Below are 24,035 nucleotides of genomic sequence, written 5' to 3'. Positions count from 1 at the left end.
GGAAGCTGTATCAGTTTAAAAGCCTCCAAACGCAAAATTCAAATTGAGAGAAATCCAGAGAATAGATATGTATCAAGTGAGAATAGCAATCGATTTCAAAAGCCAGTGTTAACCGGGGTTGCTTGTTGTGGCTGAAAAGGAAAGGAAGTTTTCACCCAAATAAATAAAAGCAATACCTAACGGTAGTCCCGGAGGTTAAAAAAATTATATACTCGGCTCACTTTAAGAGTTACTCTGTTGTAACAAAACCCGTGGAATTGTAATTGACTGTCTCGAAAGTTATGGGAACAAATTATAAAACTTTCTTATATAACAGTAAATGTAAGAATGATTCATTTGATGTTTTCTTTTGGCGTCAACTAAATTGAGTTATTTAATCAACTAAATAACATCTAATTAATTAAATGGCAGCTGAATACAAAGTTATGTCACTGTTGACAAAAACACGACACACGATAAAGTATTACAAATACTGATGACGTCCATAATAAATTGAGTCATCTGGTACAATACTACACTAATAAATCGCAAACCCTGATATAATAAACAACAGGAATACGCCGTAGATGAACTACAGCTGGGATAACTCTTACGCTGAACACAGTATATCTGTAGATTATTTTTAGTCTATTTTTTTCTGCTGCTAAGGAATATTGAAGGCCCTGAAAAGCAATTTCATACTTGTAAATTTTGCAATTCTGAAATGTTAATAGTATGGGTTATTCTAGTCAATAATATTAGTAATCAAGTATTTATTGATTACATTGAGCGATAAGCTCAAATTAATTTACTTTAAAATAAATAAAATTAATAAAGCCACCTTTCCAGCAATTAAAACATAAAATCTAAAGATCTTTCGGTTCTTAAACTATCGTCAGGAGTATTAAATATTACAAAATGAATTTAAGATTAAAATAAAGTAACAGTCATGACTGTACGGATATTATCAGTATACTGAGAAATTTAATTTATTTTATTATAAAACTAATTGTTGTTATTTTACCACAATTAATTTATTGTCGTATTTAATTATAAAATATTAAATTATTTAGCTCACCGAGAGATTATTATGTTGTTACACCTACATTAATCTCAGTTTCTGATTTTCTGCTGGGTGTCGGTATTAGGTTATATCAAGGTGAAATATTTTATTCCATAAGATTAGCTTTTTATTGTTTGTATGTTAATATAGATTTTCTGTTCGGAGTTATTTGATAATTGGAATTTTTTTATGCAGGTATATAAAAAATTACGTATTTTACGTGGATGAATTATATATATTTTTTATATATAAATCAGAATGGTACCCATTGATTTATAACTGAGAAGAGTTACTGACTGCAATTTTTAATGATTCCTACTTCGTTATTTTATTGTATTTTGTTTTTAATGATTGCTTATTCCTGAGAGGTATCGCTAGCAGTAATTTTTTTTCTATTGGAACTACCTTTACTTTGGGCGTGCCTATTTTAGCCGAGAATCTTTTTATTACTACTTTGCTTTAATAACTTTATCAAGATAGTATTGTTTTAATTGAATAATACTGAAAAAATGTAAGTCCTTGTAAAACTTAGGTCTAAAACTTCTGAATTAAAATTTTCTATGAATTACATTTAATCATTTTTTTTAAAATATATTTTAGAATGGCAGCAGCTTTGGCCAGGACATCCCGCACAGCAGCAAGACTGTTGTCTTCTCAAATGATTTCAGCAATATCAAGCAGAGGATATGCTGAAGAAATGAACTTTACATTTGCTGCTGCAAATCAGGTTTGTTGATATTTTTATGATTAAAATAGCCTATTTTGAATTTAATCTAATCCAATATTATAATCACTTTGTAAATGAGTTGACCGATTAGAATAATATGATAACTGTCGATTTTTACCTTTATCTGCATCCACTGGTTTTTTCAGTTGAAGTGCGTTGTCTGTTCACTTTTAAAATTATAAATTTTAAAAAAAGGCTCAGAAAATTATAATAAGAGAGAAAATAACGTACTTGCATAGGTATGTTATTGCTGAAAAAATCCTCAGTCCATTTGAATTTAATATAGGTGTGGATAAGACTTCTAGTAAAGCCAATAAACTACATTATTACCTAAGTTTCAGCCAAAATTATAAACTGAAATGTTTTACAAAAATAGCTCATTTATTTTAAAATCATATTCGCATGTGTAGTTTTATGATATGCATGGTATTGTATTATTAAACAGAATGTGTGTATATATATATTAATTTTAGTGACACTTACTAAAATAGTATCGATAGATTTTTTTATTTCTAATAAACATTTTGATTCTTTAAATTGCTATGCACAATTTTTAGTGAAATAAGATGATTATATGCAATAAGACCTGGTTGCATATTAAAATGTTAACTGATAAATGTTAGCAAAAGTAGTGATATTTAGACTGTTGTAATGGTAAACACTAATAATGTTACCTCACTTTAATTTTTTTAAATATATTCAACATTTTTTGTTATAGTATTACTATAATTTTATGTAAAAAAAAATTTGTATTGTATACTACTTAATTGTATTTATGATGACTGATTTCCCCCTCATTAATCTGAATTACTTTACATTTCAAATAAAGAATAATGTTGGAACAGCATGCAAAGTTTGCTATTGTATTACTGCCTTAGCAGTATATTTAACATTGTGCTCTTATAATTAAATTGTTACTTAAAAATAACCATCAGGAGATAGTAATATATTCCAGTTTCCAACAAGCAATTAAACACATTTGGCCTATGATTATGGAATATAAAATTGTGTTTTTATTATGTTGATTTATTTCTATTACAATAATTTATTTATTCAAAGTCAATAAATATGTACATATTTCACTCTGCAACTATTAACAAGGAAGTAAATATGGATTGAGTAGTAGCTGAAAAGAAGCTGGCCTTTCTCAAAATCAAACCAAAAAAAATATGATCTTGAACACACGTGTTCACATCAGTCATTGCAGTATGAGAGAATCTGTGATTCAGCATCTGGTGTAGGTAATGTTGCTGGAGAGCACCATACACTGCCCATTTATCTGAAAAACAAAGTTTCTGGTGCAATATATTGTTGAACGATAGTTAAAAAAGTTTTTTTGGATCTTTCTGGCACTGCAACAACTTTAGTTTCTTGAAAGATTCGGCTAAACATCCATTAATGAGGCAATACTCTTTCTCTAATATATTTTGTTGTAATGAAACAAGTTTTGTAAATTTCGACATGCATAGTAGGTCTACCAATCACCAACAGATTATTTAGTAAACTGTCTTCGCACACCTCACACATATAACTGTTCCGATCAATGCAGGTGCTGTGGTTCATTCCCAGTTCTCAACAGAATTTGATTGAAGTGTATTCTTTACTCCAACAGTAAATGAATAACACAACAGTGCGAAGATCTAATTGATTTGATGAGCCTCATTTGATGTCTCAATTGTGTAGACTCAACAGTTTTTTTGTGGAACAAATCCAATGCTCTTTCCTATAGTGTATAATTTCATTTTGTGCCCTTAGCACAGGAGTGTAGATTATGTAGAACACCTTTGTTTTGCAAGAATTGAATAGCTGTTTTGTTATTGTGAATGTGACCAGTCAAAAATTGCAGTAAATTCATTTTAGCAATTAAAAATTACGTTTTTATAAAAATAATGATTGGAGGCTTCAACTTGCATAAATGATTTCTGAGGAACAGAATATTGTAAATAAATTAATTATGTTGCAGTGGTGATAGTTAATGACATGCCATCTGGCTATGATGTCATTACATCCCATTCAAAGGTGCATTTACACTATTCTCGACAAAATGCAAATGCTGCCACTTAACATAAAAGATCCAACTATTTTATCCAATTAAATAATTTTGAAAAACACATAAAAAAAGTGTAATATGCATAATACAAAATATTGATTTTTCTAGAGTCAGTATTTTATGTCCCATATTTCTATGTACCAATATATTGTATTTTTTATAATCAGAAATCAGTTTGAACAATCCAGGTACAGAATTATAAAGTAAATGAAATGACCTTTTTTTTTTTTGTAAGAAAAAATTAAATTTAAAATTACTATGATATATAGAAAACATGAGGTCAATTAAATAAAATAATTACATATATTTAAGTATTATGTCAATTAAGAATTAAAAATTAAAATTAACATTAAAAATAAAATGATTAGAAGATTTATACAATGTTGTATGTAACCTAGCCAGCATATATATATATATTCTGATTATATCTATTTTTATTTTAAAACATGCTGTCATCTGTTGCTGCTTATATAATAGTGTGATCTTCATACTCTGTCTGAAAGTTGATCAAGTTGGAAATTCTTTTGTACTTATGTATATAAAATCTCTCCAAAATTTCTAAACTTTTTTACTATTATTATTCAAATTAAATTTCTTGATTTCCACTATTTCCAAATTTGTCTGAATATCGGATACAGAATGTTTATAAATATCAGATATTAGATACAAAACATTCTGTATCCGATATTCAGACAAATTTGAAAATAGTGGAAATCAAGAAATTTAATTTGAATAATAATAGTAAAAGTTTTGACATTTTGGAGAGATTTTATATATATAAGTACAAAAGAATTTCCAACTTGGATCAACTTTCAGACAGAGTATGAAGATTACACTATTATATAAGCAGCAACAGATGACAGCATGTTCAGAAGCACGAATCAGAATGTTCTAGCTAGGTTACATGGTATAAATCTTCTAGTTGTTTTATTTTTAAAGTTAATTTTAATTTTTAATTGACGTAATATTTAAATATATGTAGTTATTTTATTTAATTGACTTCATGTTTTCTACATATGATAGTAATTTTAATTGTAATCTTTTCTAATAAAAAAAAATTGTTATGTTTTGATATGTAATTTTATATAATTTATATACAACTGATGATGCAGGATTGTGTGAAAGTGCTATTGGAATAAAGAAAAGAAAAATAAGGTAAGTGTCATTTCATTTACTTTGTAATTCTGTACTTGGGTTGTTCAAGTTGGTTTTTGATTGTAAAAAATACAATACAAAATATACATATTTTTTATTTATATAATAATTTATAATTATTTTAATTTGGAAAAATACTAATATATTTCATTAATTATGAATGTCGGTAATGATGAATGAATCACCAAGTACTAGTACTGGATTAGGTGAACAAAATTCACTTTTTAATCTTTGTATAATCTTTAATTTTGTTTTTTATTATAAGGACATTCAAACATATCTTGATCAAATGCACAAGTATCTTTAATAATAAAGTAAATATCCGAAGTTATTATTACAATAAGAGATAAGTTAGTAGATAAGATAGTAGATTAGAATGTTTGATTTTTGGGTATAATAGTAAATCCTGTTTTGTGCTACGTATGCCATTGTTTTTTTTTGTCATTTGATAATAAATATTTTTTTTTTTTTTTTTGTCTTCAGTCAATTGACTGGTTTGATGCAGCTCTCCAAGATTCCCTATCTAGTGCTAGTCGTTTCATTTCAGTATACCCTCTACATCCTACATCCCCAACAATTTGTTTTACATACTCCAAACGTGGCCTGCCTACACAATTTTTCCCTTTTACCTGTCCTTCCAATATTAAAGCGAATATTCCAGGATGCCTTAATATGTGGCCTTTAAGTCTGTTTCTTCTTTTAACTATATTTTTCCAAATGCTTCTTTCTTCATCTATTTGCCGCAATACCTCTTCATTTGTCACTTTATCCACCCATCTGATTTTTAACATTCTCCTATAGCACCACATTTCAAAAGCTTCTAATCTTTTCTTCTCAGATACTCCGATTGTCCAAGTTTCACTTCCATATAAAGCGACACTCCAAACATACACTTTCAAAAATCTTTTCCTGAGATTTAAATTAATTTTTGATGTAAACAAATTATATTTCTTACTGAAGGCTCGTTTAGCTTGTGCTATTCGGCATTTTATATCGCTCCTGCTTCGTCCATCTTTAGTAATTTTACTTCCCAAATAACAAAATTCTTCTACCTCCATAATCTTTTCTCCTCCTATTTTCACATTCAGTGGTCCATCTTTGTTATTTCTACTACATTTCATTACTTTTGTTTTGTTCTTGTTTATTTTCATGCGATAGTTCTTGCGTAGGACTTCATCTATGCCGTTCATTGTTTCTTCTAAATCCTTTTTACTCTCGGCTAGAATTACTATATCATCAGCAAATCGTAGCATCTTTATCTTTTCACCTTGTACTGTTACTCTGAATCTAAATTGTTCTTTAACATCATTAACTGCTAGTTCCATGTAAAGATTAAAAAGTAACAGAGATAGGGAACATCCTTGTCGGACTCCCTTTCTTATTAGGGCTTCTTTCTTATGTTCTTAAATTGTTATTGTTGCTGTTTGGTTCCTGTACATGTTAGCAATTGTTCTTCTATCTCTGTATTTGAACCCTAATTTTTTTTAAATGCTGAACATTTTATTCCAATCTACGTTATCGAAAGCCTTTTCTAGGTCTATAAACGCCAAGTATGTTGGTTTGTTTTTCTTTAATCTTCCTTCTACTATTAATCTGAGGCCTAAAATTGCTTCCCTTGTCCCTATACTTTTCCTGAAACCAAATTGGTCTTCTCCTAACACTTCTTCCACTCTCCTCTCAATTCTTCTGTATAAAATTCTAGTTAAGATTTTTGATGCATGACTAGTTAAACTAATTGTTCTATATTCTTCACATTTATCTGCCCCTGCTTTCTTTGGTATCATAACTATAACACTTTTTTTGAAGTCTGACGGAAATTTTCCTTTTTCATAAATATTACACACCAGTTTGTATAATCTATCAATCGCTTCCTCACCTGCACTGCGCAGTAATTCTACAGGTATTCCGTCTATTCCAGGAGCCTTTCTGCCATTTAAATGTTTTAATGCTCTCTTAAATTCAGATCTCAGTATTGTTTCTCCCATTTCATCCTCCTCAACTTCCTCTTCTTCCTCTATAAAACCATTTTCTAATTCATTTCCTCCGTATAACTCTTCAATATATAACACCCATCTATCGACTTTACCTTTCGTATTATATATTGGTGTACCATCTTTGTTTAACACATTATTAGATTTTAATTTATGTACCCCAAAATTTTCCTTAACTTTCCTGTATGCTCCGTCTATTTTACCAATGTTCATTTCTCTTTCCACTTCTGAACACTTTTCTTTAATCCACTCTTCTTTCGCCAGTTTGCACTTACTATTTATAGCATTTCTTAATTGCCGATAGTTCCTTTTACTTTCTTCATCATTAGCATTCTTATGTTTTCTACGTTCATCCATCAGCTGCAATATATCGTCTGAAACCCAAGGTTTTCTACCAGTTCTCTTTATTCCGCCTAAGTTTGCTTCTGCTGATTTAAGAATTTCCTTTTTAACATTCTCCCATTCTTCTTCTACATTTTCTACCTTATCTTTTTTACTCAGACCACTTGCGATGTCCTCCTCAAAAATCTTCTTTACCTCCTCTTCCTCAAGCTTCTCTAAATTCCACCGATTCATCTGACAACTTTTCTTCAGGTTTTTAAACCCCAATGTACATTTCATTATCACCAAATTATGGTCGCTATCAATGTCTGCTCCAGGGTAAGTTTTGCAGTCAACGAGTTGATTTCTAAATCTTTGCTTAACCATGATATAATCTATCTGATACCTTGCAGTATCGCCTGGCTTTTTCCAAGTGTATATTCTTCTATTATGATTTTTAAATTGGGTGTTGGCAATTACTAAATTATACTTCGTGCAAAACTCTATAAGTCGGTCCCCTCTTTCATTCCTTCTGCCCAGCCCGTATTCACCCACTATATTTCCTTCCTTGCCTTTTCCAATGCTTGTATTCCAATCTCCAACTATTATTAAATTTTCATCTCCTTTTACGTGTTTAATTGCTTCATCAATCTCTTCGTATACACACTCTACCTCATCATCATCATGGGCGCTTGTAGGCATATAAACGTTAACAATCGTTGTCGGTTTAGGTTTTGATTTTATCCTTATTACAATGATTCTATCGCTATGCGTTTTGAAATACTCCACTCTCCTCCCTATCTTCTTGTTCATCACGAAACCTTCTCCTGCCTGCCCATTATTTGACGCTGAGTTAATTACTCTAAAATCACCTGACCAAAAGTCGCCTTTCTCTTCCCACCGAACCTCACTAATTCCTACTATATCCACATTCACCCTATCCATTTCCCTTTTTAAATTTTCTAGCCTACCAACCTTTTTTAAGCTTCTAACATTCCACGCTCCGACTCGTAGAATGTTATTTTTTAATTTTCTGGTGACTCCTTCCTTAGTAGTCCCCACCCAGAGATCCGAACGGGGGACTATTTTACCTCCGGAATATTTTACCAAGGAAGGCGCCTCCATTATTGCTATGTGAAAATGCAGAGAGCCACATTTTCTTGGAAAAAAAGCAGCTGTAGTTTTCCATTGCTTTCAGCTGCGCAGTACTCAGAGGACTGAGTGATGTTGATACGGCCGTTTAAGTCATTGTGACTCACGCCCCTAACAACTACTGAAAGAGCTGCTGCCCTCTTTCAGGAATCATTCCTTAGTCTGGCTCTCAACAGATACCTCTCCAATATGGTTGCACCTTCGGTCCAGCTACTCTGTATCCCTGAGCACTCAAGCCCCCTCACCAACGGCAAGGTCTCATGATTCATAGAGGAGGAATAAATATTTTAAGAAAAATGAATGAATTAATTTATCAGAAAATGTGTTTTGTTATGGGTTAATTATTTTACATTTAGTTGTTTTTTGTGTGTGCGTGTTTGTCATTCAGAATTATCCTGTGAATATGATTCAGTTCAGGTTTTTCTTTTGAAAGTTTGTTAATTTGAAAAGTTAAAGTTAAAGTAAGCCATCATACCAAATACTAAAAAAAAAAACAAAGAGTAACATAGAATTCAAACCAAAAATGAAACTAAAACATAAAATTTAATATTAGGCCAAAAAATGAGGTAAAGAAAAATAGTTTGTAGAAAGAATTAAAATTATAAATTAGCTGAAAATTAAATTCAATGAAAATATGAAAGTCCATTGAGCAACAGTCTGTTCGTAAAGTAAAATTTATAATTAAAAGAAAATAAAAATTAATGGAAAATTTATGTTTTACATGAGTGTAAAGTGTAGTTAAAAATGGCATATTAATTATTTTTGAAGAAAATTTTCAGTAAGAAAATAACATTTCTTAAGTTAACTAATAATATTTAAAAAATGTAATTCCATAAGTTATTTTAAAATTATAAATTAGGTTGTTATTTTATTATTTATGGTACAAATATCATACAATGTCTATATTTAATTAAATTGCATCTAATGTATGTAAAAGGAAAATACCCTCTCGCTCTTTTGAAGGAATTACAAAATTATAAACTAATTCTGAAGTGAGGAATTAAATGTTAAAAATATTGTATTTTGTGCTACTGTTAAATCAGATTTTGTTACTTTTTTTTAGGTTTAGTTGTATATAAAAAAATTATTTAATGTGCAGCTGTATGAGAATACAAGAATAGTGTATTATTTTTAAAAAAATTGATAACTTAATTTAGAAATATCAACCAATTTTTTCTGTTTTCTTTTTCATTACTACATATTTATGTGCAATTTCTCTAAATTTTTTAAACTTTTATTTTTAGGTATTCTATGCCAATGCAAATGTTAGGCAAGTTGATGTTCCATCCTTCAGTGGTTCATTTGGTATTTTACCAAAACATGTGCCAACATTAGCTGTTTTAAAACCTGGTGTTGTTACAGTGTATGAAAATGATGGAACTGCTAAGAAAGTATTCGTATCCAGTGGAACAGTAAGTTTTGTAAAATTTGATTGAATCTTATTTGTTTGTTTTACTTTTTATAACAATGATTATATAGTTTTTAGTAATTGCCTAACATGATAAATTATGATAATCTATCTGATAAATTTAGTTTGTTAATGAAACAAAATTTATCAGTTGACAGTGACCAGTATGTAGCATTTAAGTATTCTCAATTAGACATCACTGCCTTGATTGTTTCAGTATCTGGACAGTTTTTTATAAGCCTAGAGCACGTTGACCAACTAAAAATATGGTCTACACAGGCTTAATAAATGCCATAAGATATGTTTTCTTCCAGACTTAAAAATTGAAAAAACTACTTTTTCTCTAAGTTTTCCAAGGAAATTTGACTCTTTGACTTGCACAGGTTGATTTATTTGATTCATTACTGTACTATTATTCCACTCTCTCACATTGTTTATGTCTGTGTATTACAGTTTTTATGTGCTAAAATTTATCAAATTGTAAATTTTATTTGAAACTGAAAAAGATTTAATTTTGATCAGAATATAATTTTTAAAGAGTTTCAATATCAACATTTAGAAAGGTTAATTTAACAAAAGTGTTAAGGTAAAAGACACGACAGTGAAATCTGTTTAATTATTTTGAATTTTATAGATTTTTGTTGACAAAAAGTACAATTTAATTACTTAAATTAGTGAGAAATGCATGTGCCAGACCTGTTCAGTGGTTGCTAATCGACTAATCTTGAAATTAAATATTTTGTGTACAGTTTATTTTAGAGATTTATTATAGTTTTATTTATTTTTTTTTTAAGTCCCTTGTGGCACACCAGAAGGCAGAGGTAGATTTCACTGGTGTTAAGTATGTGATAAAAAAGATTTCCATCTTAAAGTTTACTCAATACGACAATGGCGCATGTGAAAAAAGTTTCATATGTTTAGTATACAACAAGCCTCATCATCTTACAATTCCAGCAAGATTTTTAGTCACCCCTTGCTGTAAGGGTTGGTCATATCAAAAATTGTTTCAGACAAACGTTTTAGGTAATGTTTATGACCACTAAATGCTAATGACCACTTTAAACCAATGTGATACTGTACCTATTAAGGGAGGAGATATGATTTTTTTTATCTTCGAAACCCCATTTTTTCCAGCCCCTCGCCAGTGGTTGGTTATATAAAAAAACTTTACTTAGATAAGTTTTAGGTCCTTATCCAAAGAATAGTATGAGCTTAAAACGAATTTGATATTTTACTTAATATTAAAGTTATAGCAGTATGAAAAAGCTCTCCCATTTCTATCCCAATGGTCCAATTTTGTCCATTAATGAACTTTACGGAGATTTTGGGTTGTTATATTTTGTGTATCAATTTGAAAGTGATTGGTGCAAAATTATGGTAGTTGTCGTGTCTACAAGTAAGTGAAATATATATGTTCGTGGCTTCATCTGGATATTGAGAGGTTGACAGTTTAGAATTTTTATATAATTACACTTTATTGGTTTAATATGTTTATAATTACAACCAGAAAAATCAATAATAATAACAATAATGATAAATACAATAATATAATAATAATAAAACAATTAATGATTAATATTAATATAGTAATTACAACCACAATAATAATCAGGATAATAGTAGTAAACAATAATAATATTACATTTCAATGGCAACAAATTGAACAATTAATACATAACATAGTTAGTATATGACATAATACAAAACATAATCAAAACAGTATACATGATGTAAAAACAGAGCATAGTAAATAATACAAATACACACAAGATAGAGTTCAAAATAAATAATTGTTCGGAATTTATTCCAGGTAGATAAATAGAAAACTAGAATTCAGATCTATTAACAAAAGAAACTGCTAGTCTAAACCCTTTTTAACCACTAACCAGTCTTGTATTAACAAACGATTGTATAAAGTTCACTTACAAATAAATACCTTTGCTGTCTACCTTAACAGTTTATGAATGAAGTTTATTGCATTATTTCTTTCATGTAACTAGTAGTTTTATTGTAACTCACCGATAGTATTTACTGCTTACTGGAATTATTCGTGGCGTCATCTTACTCATATCAAACTGGATTCTTGCTGGACTGATGACACACCTGCAGCTCTCCTCCTGGACTGATGTAACATCTTGCTGGACCAGCACAGTCTCGCAGCCTCTCCTCGCAGAAGTGCCCTTGCCGTAACGTCTCACAGACTGGTTCTAGTAGAACTCATTTTTAGCTATTCCAGAGCTATTTATACTTCTAGCCTCTTTACCTGTCAGACTAGATCCAGCTTGTAGCATGAGCTGGAATGCTACAATCATTCTTGTAGCAAGAATGATTGTTAAATGGACCTATTCCTTAAAAAAAGGGGGTTCTCCTTTTTGTCTCTGGATTTTTCCAATTATTATACTTTCTATTACTTTCATAATAATTGGGAGGAATCTGTTACTCAGGCCCACTAAATTAGTCTTGTTACAATGTATATATAAACTTTTGAACTGACTGGTTTTAAGGGCTGGGGGATGTGAAACATAAAGATATGATGAAATATTTTGGAAGTCGAATCATGGTACCCATTACAATAGGTAGCTTTCTTATGAAATCTACCTAAAATATGTTGGATTAGAAACTAATTGGTTCTTAAATAACTGTTCTTTTTGATTTTATATATATACTCGTGTGTGTGTGTGTGTGTGTGTGTGTGTGTATATATATATATTATGTACGAGGATAATTTTTTTTTCAAGGTCCGATCGGATGAACCTTTGCGCATATGTGTTGCGCAGCATCTCTAGTATGGCCTTCAATCACGCCGCGTCACTTTGTTTAGTTATGAACACGCAGCTAGCACGTAAACATGTCTACAACAATAGCATCTCCTGGCGAGTGTGAAGTGCATCCGGTAATTCAATTTCTTCAAACTGAGAGGTGTAATGCAGGTGAAATTCATCGACGAATAAGTAATGTGTACAGTGAAACTTCAATGAGTGACAGCAAAGTGTGACAATGGTGCAGGAACTTCAAAGCAGGACGTACAGATGTTCATGATGCAGGCGGTCAGGAAGGAAGCGAGTGTCAAGTCAAGTCTTCACTATTGTGAGCGAGAGACTTCAGTACTGCAAACTGTGTATGAGATGGGTTCCCAAGATGCTGTCCGACCATCACAAAACAATGAGAATGGACGCCTCCCAAACGTTTCTTCAGCGCTACCACAATGAGCTATTTATACTTATAGGGGATGAGACGTGGGTCCATTTCGAAACTGAAGAAACAAAAGAACAATCCAAACTGTGGATGCATTCTCATTCTCCTAGTAAACCAAAGTTCAAGCGAACCTTCCCCAACAGAAAGTGTATGGCTACTGTGTTCTGGGACCGGAATGGAGTTCTCTTGGTGGAATTCATGGAATGTAGCATGACCATCACTGCAGCCTCATACTGCGTGACTCTTCAACGTCTACGAAGGGCAATTCAGAATAAGCCGACGGGAATGTTGTGATCAGGCTTTGTCTTTCTCCATGACAATGCTCGGCCGCGCTCTGCAGCTGTAACAAAGAAGCTCCTGTAGCGTTTTCGTTGGGAAGTCTTTGGTCACCCACCATACAGCCCGGACTTGGCTCCATCTGATTTTCACCTCTTTGCTCACATGAAATGCTGGCGAGGAAGACAACATTTTGGCACAGACATCGAGCTGCAGACCAGGCGTGGCTGAAAGCACAGGCGGCTCCGTTCTATGACAAGGGTATTGGAAAGTTTGGTACCATGCTACAACAAATGTCTAAATCTGAATGGCGATTATGTAGACAAATAGCATAATTATGTAAGTACTTGTTACAAATAAAAAATTTTTCATTTTCACTGTGGTTTTAATTTCGTGACCGATCTGATCTTGAAAAAAAAACTTTTGTATCTAGAATTTTTTTATGGCAATCAAACTATTACAAAAGTACAAAAAAAATTATAAAAATTTGGGGTCGTTTTGATTATTATATACTGTATAATTTGATTTTGTGTTTACAAACATCTGTGAATTACTTAACTATAATGTAGTTGGTTTTCTGCTTTTCAGGTTACAATCAACGAAGATTCTTCTGTTCAAGTTCTAGCAGAAGAAGCACATTATGTGGAAAATTTGGATACTAATGCAGCCAGAGAACAATTGAGAGCTGCACAAAGTAGTTTGGCTACTGCTGCTAATGAACTCGATAAGGCTATTGCTGAAATTGAAGTTGAAGTAGCTGAATCATTAATACTAGCATCGGGTTAAATTACATTTTATATATCTAAATAGATTACTGTGTTCTTTAACATAATTATTGTACATTTTCTTTTGTTATGTTTCTTTGCTATTAGAGAAATAAATTATTACTAAAAATACAATCAAACTTAGTTCTGTTTCAAATTTTAAACATGTTATTTACTTTTTGGTAAAAGTGTATCTTCTTTTTCATTAGTTTTTGTCTAAAAATTAAGAACTTTAAGTAGTTTGTGTGGTTAAAGTGCAAGTTAAGCATTTACTTATTAATTACTTGAAAATTTGAGAAAAAATTTAATTTGAATAAAACAAATCTAGAAAATTAAATCATGCTTATTAATTCTCCTTTAAAGTTTTGAATTGATCATTATAAGTAAACAAACTAATTAGCAAGATTTTTTCATAGTACAAGTATTTCAGTACTTCAATTCAGGCTTATTATGATCATTTAAAAAAAAATCAAGTACTAAAAGTATCAACAGTAAGGAAGAACTGGAGGTAATTCTTTATTTAGAGCTGAGAAAAGGTGTTGAGCTCTGATGCCTAGCAGACTAGTAGATCTCGGCTGTTCTTAATATCAATTAGCATACTGGTTCAAGAATACCACATCAAAGGTTGAATGAGTTGGTTGCGCTTTAATATAGGCGTATATTTAATATACGCTTTAATAAAGAGATTGCTCACCCCTGTCCCCCAGTAAACCATGGGGCTAGAGCACTCGTGGCAAGACGATTGAATGATGCACTGCATCGAGCATTTTTAGTACGGTGGCCTGCACTGACTAATAAGCTATGCAGCCATAATCTAATTAGGAATGGTTTAGAGCTTTGTACAAGCGCAAAAGGCATATACGATTAGCTTCCCAATGGGTATTAGACAGAACCCTCAGCATGTGTAGGATTTTTAGACATTTTATCTTCAGCTCCTTCAAATGCGTTACCCACATTAATTGTTGTCTAACCACATATTCCTAGAAATATAACCTGCGTACAGGCCTCAACTGTTTCACCATATAAGTACAGTTTAGGATCAGCATGTCTCCTCAACTGGGAAAAGAAAATGCACTGTTTTTTCCGAAGAAAACATCAATCCAGTAGATTTACGCCGCGATTCTAAGTGGGTTATTGTGTTTTGAAGCAGCCTCTCTGCAGTAGATAACATTTTACATGGTACGCAAATAGAAAAAATCATTACAAATAAAGAATACACAACCGGTTTCTGTGTGCAGTTTCTGCACATTTAAGACACTTCCCTGAGGTACTCCATTTTCCAGTATGAAAATTTCAGATATTGTTGTTCCAACTAGATCTTGGAAGGACTTACTACTGAGAAAATCCCTGATAAATGTGAGGAAATTACCTTGTACACTCCATCCATGAAGTTTATTTAGGATTCCACTACTGTGCTGTGTTGTATGCCTTTTATAAATAAAAAAAATATAGCAAGCAGGTGTTGGCGACATAAAAATGCATTTTGAATAGCAGCTTCCAGGGCAGCTATGTGATCAATAGATGATCTACTCTGGTGGAAACCACACTGTTCTGGGGCAATCAGGATGTTTCTCTCAAGGTACCACATTAGATGACAGTTTACTATCTGTTTCATCACCCTGCATAAGGTACTGGTCAAGGAGGTAGGGCAATAACTTGTGTGCTATGATTTATCTTTACCAGGTTTCACTTTGGGGATAACCAGTGCCTCTGACCAAGAATTGGGAAGCAGCTGGTTAGAGAAAATTTTATTAATAGATACACAAAAGATGTCATAATGCACTATCTCTTCCTCTTTTCTGTTTAGCCTCTGGAACCACTGTAAGGTATTACTTAAGTTGGCAAAAGGTAGTCGTTTTAAAGGTTGAAGAGTCACTGTCTGTAACATATGCCATTTGCTTATATAAAAAAATTCTCAGAATCTACAACCACTAACAATACAACTGAGAAAGTTCTTGTAATTGAAATACATTGAGCCACTGAATGGTGGTTTTTTAATCCTGATTTGTTTTCCGTCAACAGCAACAAGGCGATGAGGAGAATTTGCTTTCATCTGAAATCCATTTGATATTTCCTTCCATAAGTCAGATGTGTCTGGTAATCGCACAAATTCGCTTTGCAGATTGTTCCATATTACTTTCGTTACTTCTTTCACAATATTGCTGATAGTTGAAACACTGACTCTATAGTAATAACGAAGATATTTAAATGAACAACATATTTAAATGGACAATAAAAACGAAGAAAGCAGTGAGGTGCACGAATATCCTGAAAACGAAGAAAACTGTGAAACTGGCCAGCAACCAACAATCGAAACTGTTTCCCCTGGTGAAACAAGGAAAAGGATGCTGAACTATGAATTGGATTCTAAAATGATAAAATTCATCTGACATCAAATGAATTTTTCACCAAAGGTGCAATCAATATGCAAAATAACTGCTATTTATGATTTTTTACTAGCCTTTTACCTTCCTTGTCGTCACTTAATGATGACCAGACCATGGAATTTCAGTTAGGTGTTATAAGTTTGTTACAAAGAAAAGAACAGTGGCACAATCAAATATTTCTCAACTGCAAACTTCCACACAAGCACAACAAAATATGAACTATTAACGGTTGGCAAAATGCAGGTTGTTTTACTCAGGCAAGTAACCAATCTTTTACTCAGTCAAATACTGCAGTGGCTGATTGTTGTAAATCGCCATCACCAATGTCTAGCATAAGTCAGGAAGGACACTAATTATACGGATATTGATTTATCTTCATTGTAACTTTTTTTATACAGTTGTCAGATTTTTTTATTTACCAATAATTATTATAAATGATTAAGTTGTACTTGATTTTTATGATTTAAATTAATTTTGATTTTTCTTATTTTGTTGTAACTTTTCAATTATCAAATATATGACATAAAATGTGTATTGATGAAGAGATTAATTAAAAAATCTTACCTTAAACAAACTCATTCTTTCGTCTGCAGGTATGCTCCTTCTCATAGTCGTGTCCTGCCTCAATAGATCCTTCCCTACTCTACTTAACAGGTAATCAAATGAAGTCTGAGACATTCAGAAATAGTTGAAAAACTGCAACTCGTCGTTTATTTAAGTCTACACTTGCAAGTCTACACATTTATGTTTGGAAAACGCCTAAACTATACCTATCCTTCAAAATAGGATGTATCAAGTATTTTTTATTTCGATTTCTTAACTTTTTTGATGGTGGTGGTAGCAATACAAAAGAAAAAACGTGTTTATATTAACATCCATCTTCCACGATATCACACCCACAAGTGGATGAAGAACGTGTGAAGAACAAAACCCAATCTAGTGAACACAGGATTCAATGTGGTTAAAAACCGTATCTTGTGAACACAGCATTTGATATGGTAAAATAAACGATACGGCAAAAAACCGAATCAAAACTGTATCGTGTGAACTAAGCCTAAGTGAAACTGCGCTAAACGACCTTCCAAATGTGTTTGCTATATCAACTGGCAAGATAACAAGATTTTCGCCACTTCGCAGTCCAATCTACTGTAGTGATTGTACCGATCCACACATGGTTTGAATCTTTCTCCATACAACAGATTATGGTGTTGTACAAAAAATTGATTCAATGTAAATTCATCCAAGAATTCCCTTTAACACATCCTGACTCCAAAAGGGTTTATTCACTTATAGGCTTTTTCACACTAGCGCGCACGCTTTTCAAAAGCCTATATGGTAGCACGCAGGCTTTTTTCACACTTTTCAAATAGATGCGTTAATAGGTTCACTGTGAATTATCCCAATCACTTTCTTCCTCTTCCTCTCATGCAGGGATCACACAAACCGGTCGAATAAAATTTCCCTGCAGCACATCGGTACTCACAACTAGGAACGGGTTATTTATCATTTCATCAATGTTCTCCTCATAATAACCTGCACTGATTAATGAGGTAAGGTGCGTGTCGGTAGTGCTGGAGGGTATTTGATCTTGGTTGGCAAAACCTACAACACACACTACTGTAACTTCATCGCCGCAAGAGTAGCAAGGCTCAGTCACTTGTGATGAATTTATATCCTCATTTATAAGAATTATCTTATGGAAACACTCATACTCTAATCTAGGATCAGTATTTCCACGGTTCCGCTCAACAAGGGCCTGAAGGGATATCCTTTCATTATTAGTCAAATTCTTCAAGATGCGCAGCCCCCAACTAATCAGGAAGAATGCACGTATAACATTTAGGCAGCGGGGGCATTTGCATAATATAATGCAGTTTTCATTTAAAATTGCGAGGGTGGTGATAATAGACTATGGATGGGTCTTCGAAAGGTGGCAAGTTAGCTGCTACATCCTGAGGGGGACGATTGGGGGATAAGCTAAACTGCATTATTCTGCTCCTCTCTCATTAAAGGAACAGCTATGCCAATCTTTCGCTGTATATGTGGCGCTAATACCTTCACTATAGCTTCCCCTCCTGAGGGGGGATTTAGCGCGTCTACCTCATATGTACCTCATATTTGATGCGATTTCCACTTCTAAATCGGTCGTTACAGATGTAATCTTTGAAGGCGGTGATAAGAGTATCCTCTGATATTGAAGGGTAAATTTGTGTTGTCATTGGCAAAATTTTAAACGATGACTACTTCTTATTGGGTAGTTACAGAAGTAATCTTTGAAGGCGGTCATTGAAAAGAGTATTCTTTGATATTGAAAGGTTAATGTGTATTGTCATTGATTTAATTTTTATCGGATTTCAATGTCAGTTTTTTTTAGTTACTTTAGCAATATTTTAGGGTGGACAATTTTAATTTTATTCTGTGATATTTAGAACTAAATTTATGTTATCGGAGTTTTAATTTTTATCGGATACTCCGTTAGATTGGGTCTCTTTTTGAATAATCATTGAAGCCGCTCAAAGTTAACTGTGTTCGCTAATATTGAATAGTGAACGTGTCTTGAAATTGAATAATTTTTGTTGCCTTTTCTTTGTATTTGTTTGTTAATGTGGTAAATATTGAGAAGTGTAATTTTCCATTTTTAAGGTTTGTGTTATCATTTCTTCATTTTTACTGGTTTTCTTTTTGTGTTAATTCATTTACTGAAGTGTTCAATCATAGCGATGTATGCTAATTGTTATTAGGTGCATTCAACTGTGAATTCGTGTTGTAATTATTTTAATTTAAATGATTGGAAAAAACTCTTTATACTATTATATTCTAAAATGTTATAACATTTCATGAATTCTTTTCTTATTACTGATCTGTAAATTTAATATACGTATCCCTTATAGTTTTTAATAAAAAACGATTAAAAACAATACTTAGCACTGTATTTAAAATATTTTAATTTTGTTAGTTTCCATGATCTTTAATTTATTTGAAAGATTTTGCTGATATTTTCCTAATATATAACATCAGGTACATACAAATCTTTGTACCAAGTACGGTGCCATAATAATCGGGTATCAGGCTAATAATTAATTTCCAAATATAGCCGCTTTTCATCACCGAAATCTCTTGTAAGAAACCTACAATGTCATTGCGTAAATTTCTATCCGATTACCACTTTTGATTGGTTAGTTCAAGAATTTATCTTTGAAGGCAGTAAGTGTTGAGAGTATTCTCTATTATTGAAAGGTGAATTTGTGTTGTCTTTGGTGTAATTTTTTCCGATTACAACTTTTGATTGGTTATTTAGAGAAGTAATCATTGAAGGCGGTCAATGATAATTGTATTCTCTGATATAAAAGCGTAAATGTGTGGGCCATTGTTGAAATTTTTATCCGTTTTCCACAATGATTTGATAGTTAAATAAGTAATCTTGAAGGTGGTCAATGATAAGAGTATTCTCTGATATTATAAAGTGAATGTGTGTTTTCATTGGTGAAATTTCCATCCGATGACCACTACTTATTGGGTAGTTACAGAAGTCATCTTTGAAGGCGGTTAATGATAAGAATATTCTCTGATATCGATGGGTGAATTTGTGTTGTCATTTGTGAAATTTTTATGCGATGACCACTTCTTATTGGGTAGTTACAGAAGTAATCTTTGAAGGCGGTAAATGATTATACGCCTTAATTTGTATTGTCATTGGTTAAATTTTATCGAATTTCCACTTACGTTTCTTTAACATCTTTAATTTTTTTTAGGGCGGTTTATTCTTCGATATTGAAATGTAAATGTGTGTTGTTATAGGTTTGCTTTTTTTCGTATTAATCGTTAGATTTGGTAGATTTTTAAATAATATTAAAACTGGTCAATGTCAACTGTGTTCGGTAATTTAATGTTCAATGTGTGTTTTATTTGATTAAGTGTCATCGCCTGTTTTTCCGGATTGGTTTTTTAATGTGGTAATGATTGTGTAGTGTAATTTGTTTTTTAAGGGTGTGTGTGTGTTTTCATTTTTTTATTTTTTTTAAATTTTCAAATTCTGTTAGTTTTGTTATTGAAGTGATCATTCATAGCGTTGTATGTTAAGTGTCATTTGTAACATTCAGCGGTAAATTCGCGTTGTCATTGTTTTAAATTAAATTATAGAAAAAAACATTTTATTTTATTTTTTCGAAAAGCTATAATGTTCCTATTTTTTTTTTCTATTACTCATCTGTAAATCCAATACCTTATCACTTGTAGTTTTTAATAACATACGATTAGAAAAAGAGTCCATTTTACTGTAGTTAAAATATTTTACGTTTATAACTTTGAAAGATAATATTTATTTTTAGAATGTTTTTGCTAATATTTTTCAATAAATAGCATCAGATTCATCCCAATTTTTTTGCTAATATGGTGAAACAATAATCGGCTAACATGCTAATAATTCATTTCCTTATATAGCTGCTTTCCATCACTGAAATTTCTTGTTAGAAACCTACAATATCATAGGTTAAATTTTTATCCGAATACCACATTTGATTGGTTAGTTACGGAAATAATCTTTGAAGGCGGTCATTGATGAGTGTATTCCCTGTTATACAAGCGTGAATGTGTGTTGTCATTGGTTAAATTTTTATCCGACTTCCACTTCGGATTGGATAGTTAAATAAGTATTCTTTGAAGGCGGTCAATGATAACAGTATTCTCTGATAACGAAGAGTGAATGTGTTTTGTGATTGGTGAAATTTTTATCCAATTACGACATCTGACTGGGTAGTTACCGATGTAATCTTTGAAGGTAATCAAAGATAAGAGTAATCTCTGATATTGAAGGGTTAATGTGTGTTGTCATTGGTTAAATATTTATCTGATTACCACACCTGATTGGGTAGTTACAAAAGGAATCTATGAAGGTGGTCAATGATATGAGTATTCTCCTATGTTGAAGAGTGAGTGTGTGTTTTCATTTGTGAAATTTTAATCCGATTACCACTTCTGATTGGGTAGTTACATAAGTAGTCTTTAAAGGCGGTCAATGATAAGAGTATTTTTTGATATTGAAAGGTTAATATCTGTCATCATTGGTCAAATTTTTATTTGGTCGTCCACTTAAGTTACTTTAGCAATCTGTTAGTTACTCTTTTACTGTTCAATTACTCTTCGAAATTTAAAAGGAAAGTATGTTGTCATATTTTTGTTTTTTATGTGATACCTCGTTTGATTAAGTATCTTTTTAAATAATCATTGAAGGTGGTGAAAATCAACTGTGTTCGGTAATGTGGAGTGGTGATTGCATGTTGTAATTGAATTAAAATCATCGCCTTTTTTTTGGATTGGTTTGTTTTTGTGGTAATGTTTGAGAAGTGTAATTTGCCGTTTTTAAGGGTTTATGTTCATTTTTTTACCGATTTTCTTATTCTGTTAGTTTTGTTAATGAAGTGATCATTCAAAGCGATGTTTGTTAAGTGAAATTTGTTACATTCAGCGCTGAATTCGTTTTGTCATTGTTTTAAATTAAATGCTAGAAAAAAGTTATATTTTATTATTTGCCAAAAGTGATAATATTTCATGAATTTTTTTTATTACTGTTCTGTAAATCCAATATACCTATGACTTTTAGTTTTTAATAAAATACGATTAAAGAAAATAATACATGATACTGTTGTTAAAATATTTTAAGTTTACAACTTTGCAAGATAATAATTTGTATTAGGAAATTTTGCTGATATTTTCCTTACAAATAGTATCAGGTATATCCCAATTTTAGGACCTATTAAGGTGCCACAATAATCGGCTAGCATGCTAATAATTCATTTCCATTTACAGTGGCTTTTCATCACCGTATTTTCTTGTTAGAAACCTACAACGTGTTCGTCATTAGAATGATCACAGATGTGATTATTCTTGTTGAAGAAAGCTAATTTTTCAGTATTAAATATTATATCAATAGTTGACTATGATGTGATTAAATTCTAAACCTAGTATTTTTTATTTATAGCTAGGAAATTAAATTAACAATGTTAAACAGTAAACAATGATCTAAACAAATGAAATATTGTTGCCTGAAATTGTTACCATAAATTGAAAAATGAAAAACGTCTTCAATATACTTTTAATCAATTTTCAAAAATGGAGGATGATAGAAAGGTTCTGAGTTCATAAACGTTTTCAGCATCAAATAGCAAACTAAAATCATGTATCATATGATACGAAAAAAATTAATTTTATCAGTGTTTTTATCGTCTGTCATACGCTGACCAGAGCGTTACAGGAATAAACGCTTAAAGTCGTTATTTTTAAGCTTAATAATGTATTTTGAAAAAAGAATGTGTGTTTTCACAAGTTTAATTTATACCGGGTTTCCTATTCTAGTAAGATAGTGTATATTATGTGTAATAAGCGAAATGAGATGGGGCATGTGCCCCATCTCATTTCGCTTATTATGACAACAAACATTTGTTAAATGTTTATCGGCATTCCCATACTGATAAGAGTGTTATTGAAGTAAAGTGTGTTAAGCGGTGAATTTTTTAAACAGTAATATTGAGGATAGGATATATGTTAGCATTGGTTTAAATTTTATCGACTTTCCTCTTATAAATGGATAGTTTCTAAAGTAAACTTAGAGGACGGTCAATGTAATGTGTAATTTGCGATATTGAAAGCTGCGTATGTGTAATCATTGGTTCAATTTTTATCGGCTCTCTTCTCCGGATTTATTAATCTTTCAAAGCGGTGTATGATAAGAGTATTGTCCGATATTGAAGGGTGAATGTGGGTTATTGGTTAAAATTTATATGATTATCACTTCGGATTGGGTGGTTAGATAAGTAATCTTTGAAGGCGGTGAATGATAAGCGTATTCTCTGATATTGAAGGGTGAATGTATGTTGCCATTGGTTACATTTTTATCGGATTTTCACTTCTGTATAAATAATTACAGACTAAATTTCGTGCGATAGTGAATATTAAGTTGAATAATCGAAAATTGGATTGTGCAGTTTTTTATTTTTTAAATTTTATTGGCATTCCTATAGTGATTAGAGAGTTAGTGAAGTAAAGGGTTTAAGTGGTGAATTTTGTATACTGCGATATTGAGGATAAGATTAATGTTGGCATTTGTTTAATTTTTATCGACTTCCCTCTTATAATTGGATAGTTACTAAAGTAATCTTACATGGCAGTCAATGTTAAGTGTAATTTGAGATATTGATCGTTGAATGTGTGTAGTCATTGATTCAGATTTTATCGTCTCGTCTCTCCAGATTGGGTAGTTACTTATGTAATCATTTAACGCGGTGTATGATAAATGTATTCTGTTGGATTGAAGGGTGAATGTGTATTGTGAATGGTTAAATTTTTTCCGATACCACTTCTGATGGGATTGTTACATAAGTAATCTTTGAAAGCGGTCAATAAGAGTATTCTCTTTTATTGAAGGGTGAATGTATATTGTCATTTGTAATATTTTTATCGGATTTCCACCTCGGATTGGTTAGTTATTTAAGTACTCTTTAAAGGCGGTCAATGATAGAGTATTCTCTGATATTGACAGGTGAATGTGTGTTGTCACTGGTTAAATTTTAAT

At 31.6% G+C, this 24,035-nt stretch overlaps 1 protein-coding gene across 2 annotated transcripts; it reads left to right on the top strand.

The window, feature by feature from the left end:
• Positions 1-996: 996 nt before the first annotated feature.
• ATPsyndelta (ATP synthase, delta subunit) lies at positions 997-14,418 on the top strand. Of its 2 annotated transcripts, none has more exons than XM_075377960.1 (4): positions 997-1,138; positions 1,643-1,769; positions 9,683-9,850; positions 13,906-14,418. In XM_075377960.1, exons 2-4 carry the CDS (start codon positions 1,644-1,646, stop codon positions 14,101-14,103), a joined length of 492 nt encoding a protein of 163 aa, XP_075234075.1. In that variant the 5' UTR covers positions 997-1,138; position 1,643; the 3' UTR covers positions 14,104-14,418. The 2 variants fall into 2 exon arrangements, with proteins under 2 accessions (XP_075234075.1, XP_075234074.1); XM_075377959.1 differs by having other exon boundaries at positions 1,084-1,237.
• Positions 14,419-24,035: the final 9,617 nt, after the last annotated feature.

Source organism: Lycorma delicatula, chromosome 10 (assembly GCF_047948215.1).
Source record: "Lycorma delicatula isolate Av1 chromosome 10, ASM4794821v1, whole genome shotgun sequence".
NCBI classification, from domain to species: Eukaryota; Metazoa; Arthropoda; class Insecta; order Hemiptera; family Fulgoridae; genus Lycorma; species Lycorma delicatula.
The sequence above is the reverse complement of the archived record's forward strand: the minus strand, read 5'-3'. Positions and strand labels throughout refer to the sequence as shown.

Bases quoted from the DNA above. Each gene is read 5' to 3' on its own strand.
- ATPsyndelta (XM_075377960.1), top strand. From the start codon at position 1,644: ATGGCAGCAGCTTTGGCCAGGACATCCCGCACAGCAGCAAGACTGTTG. The intron at 1,770-9,682 runs GTTTGTTGATAT...TTTTATTTTTAG, and splicing joins CATTTGCTGCTGCAAATCAG to GTATTCTATGCCAATGCAAA. The intron at 9,851-13,905 runs GTAAGTTTTGTA...TCTGCTTTTCAG, and splicing joins TATTCGTATCCAGTGGAACA to GTTACAATCAACGAAGATTC.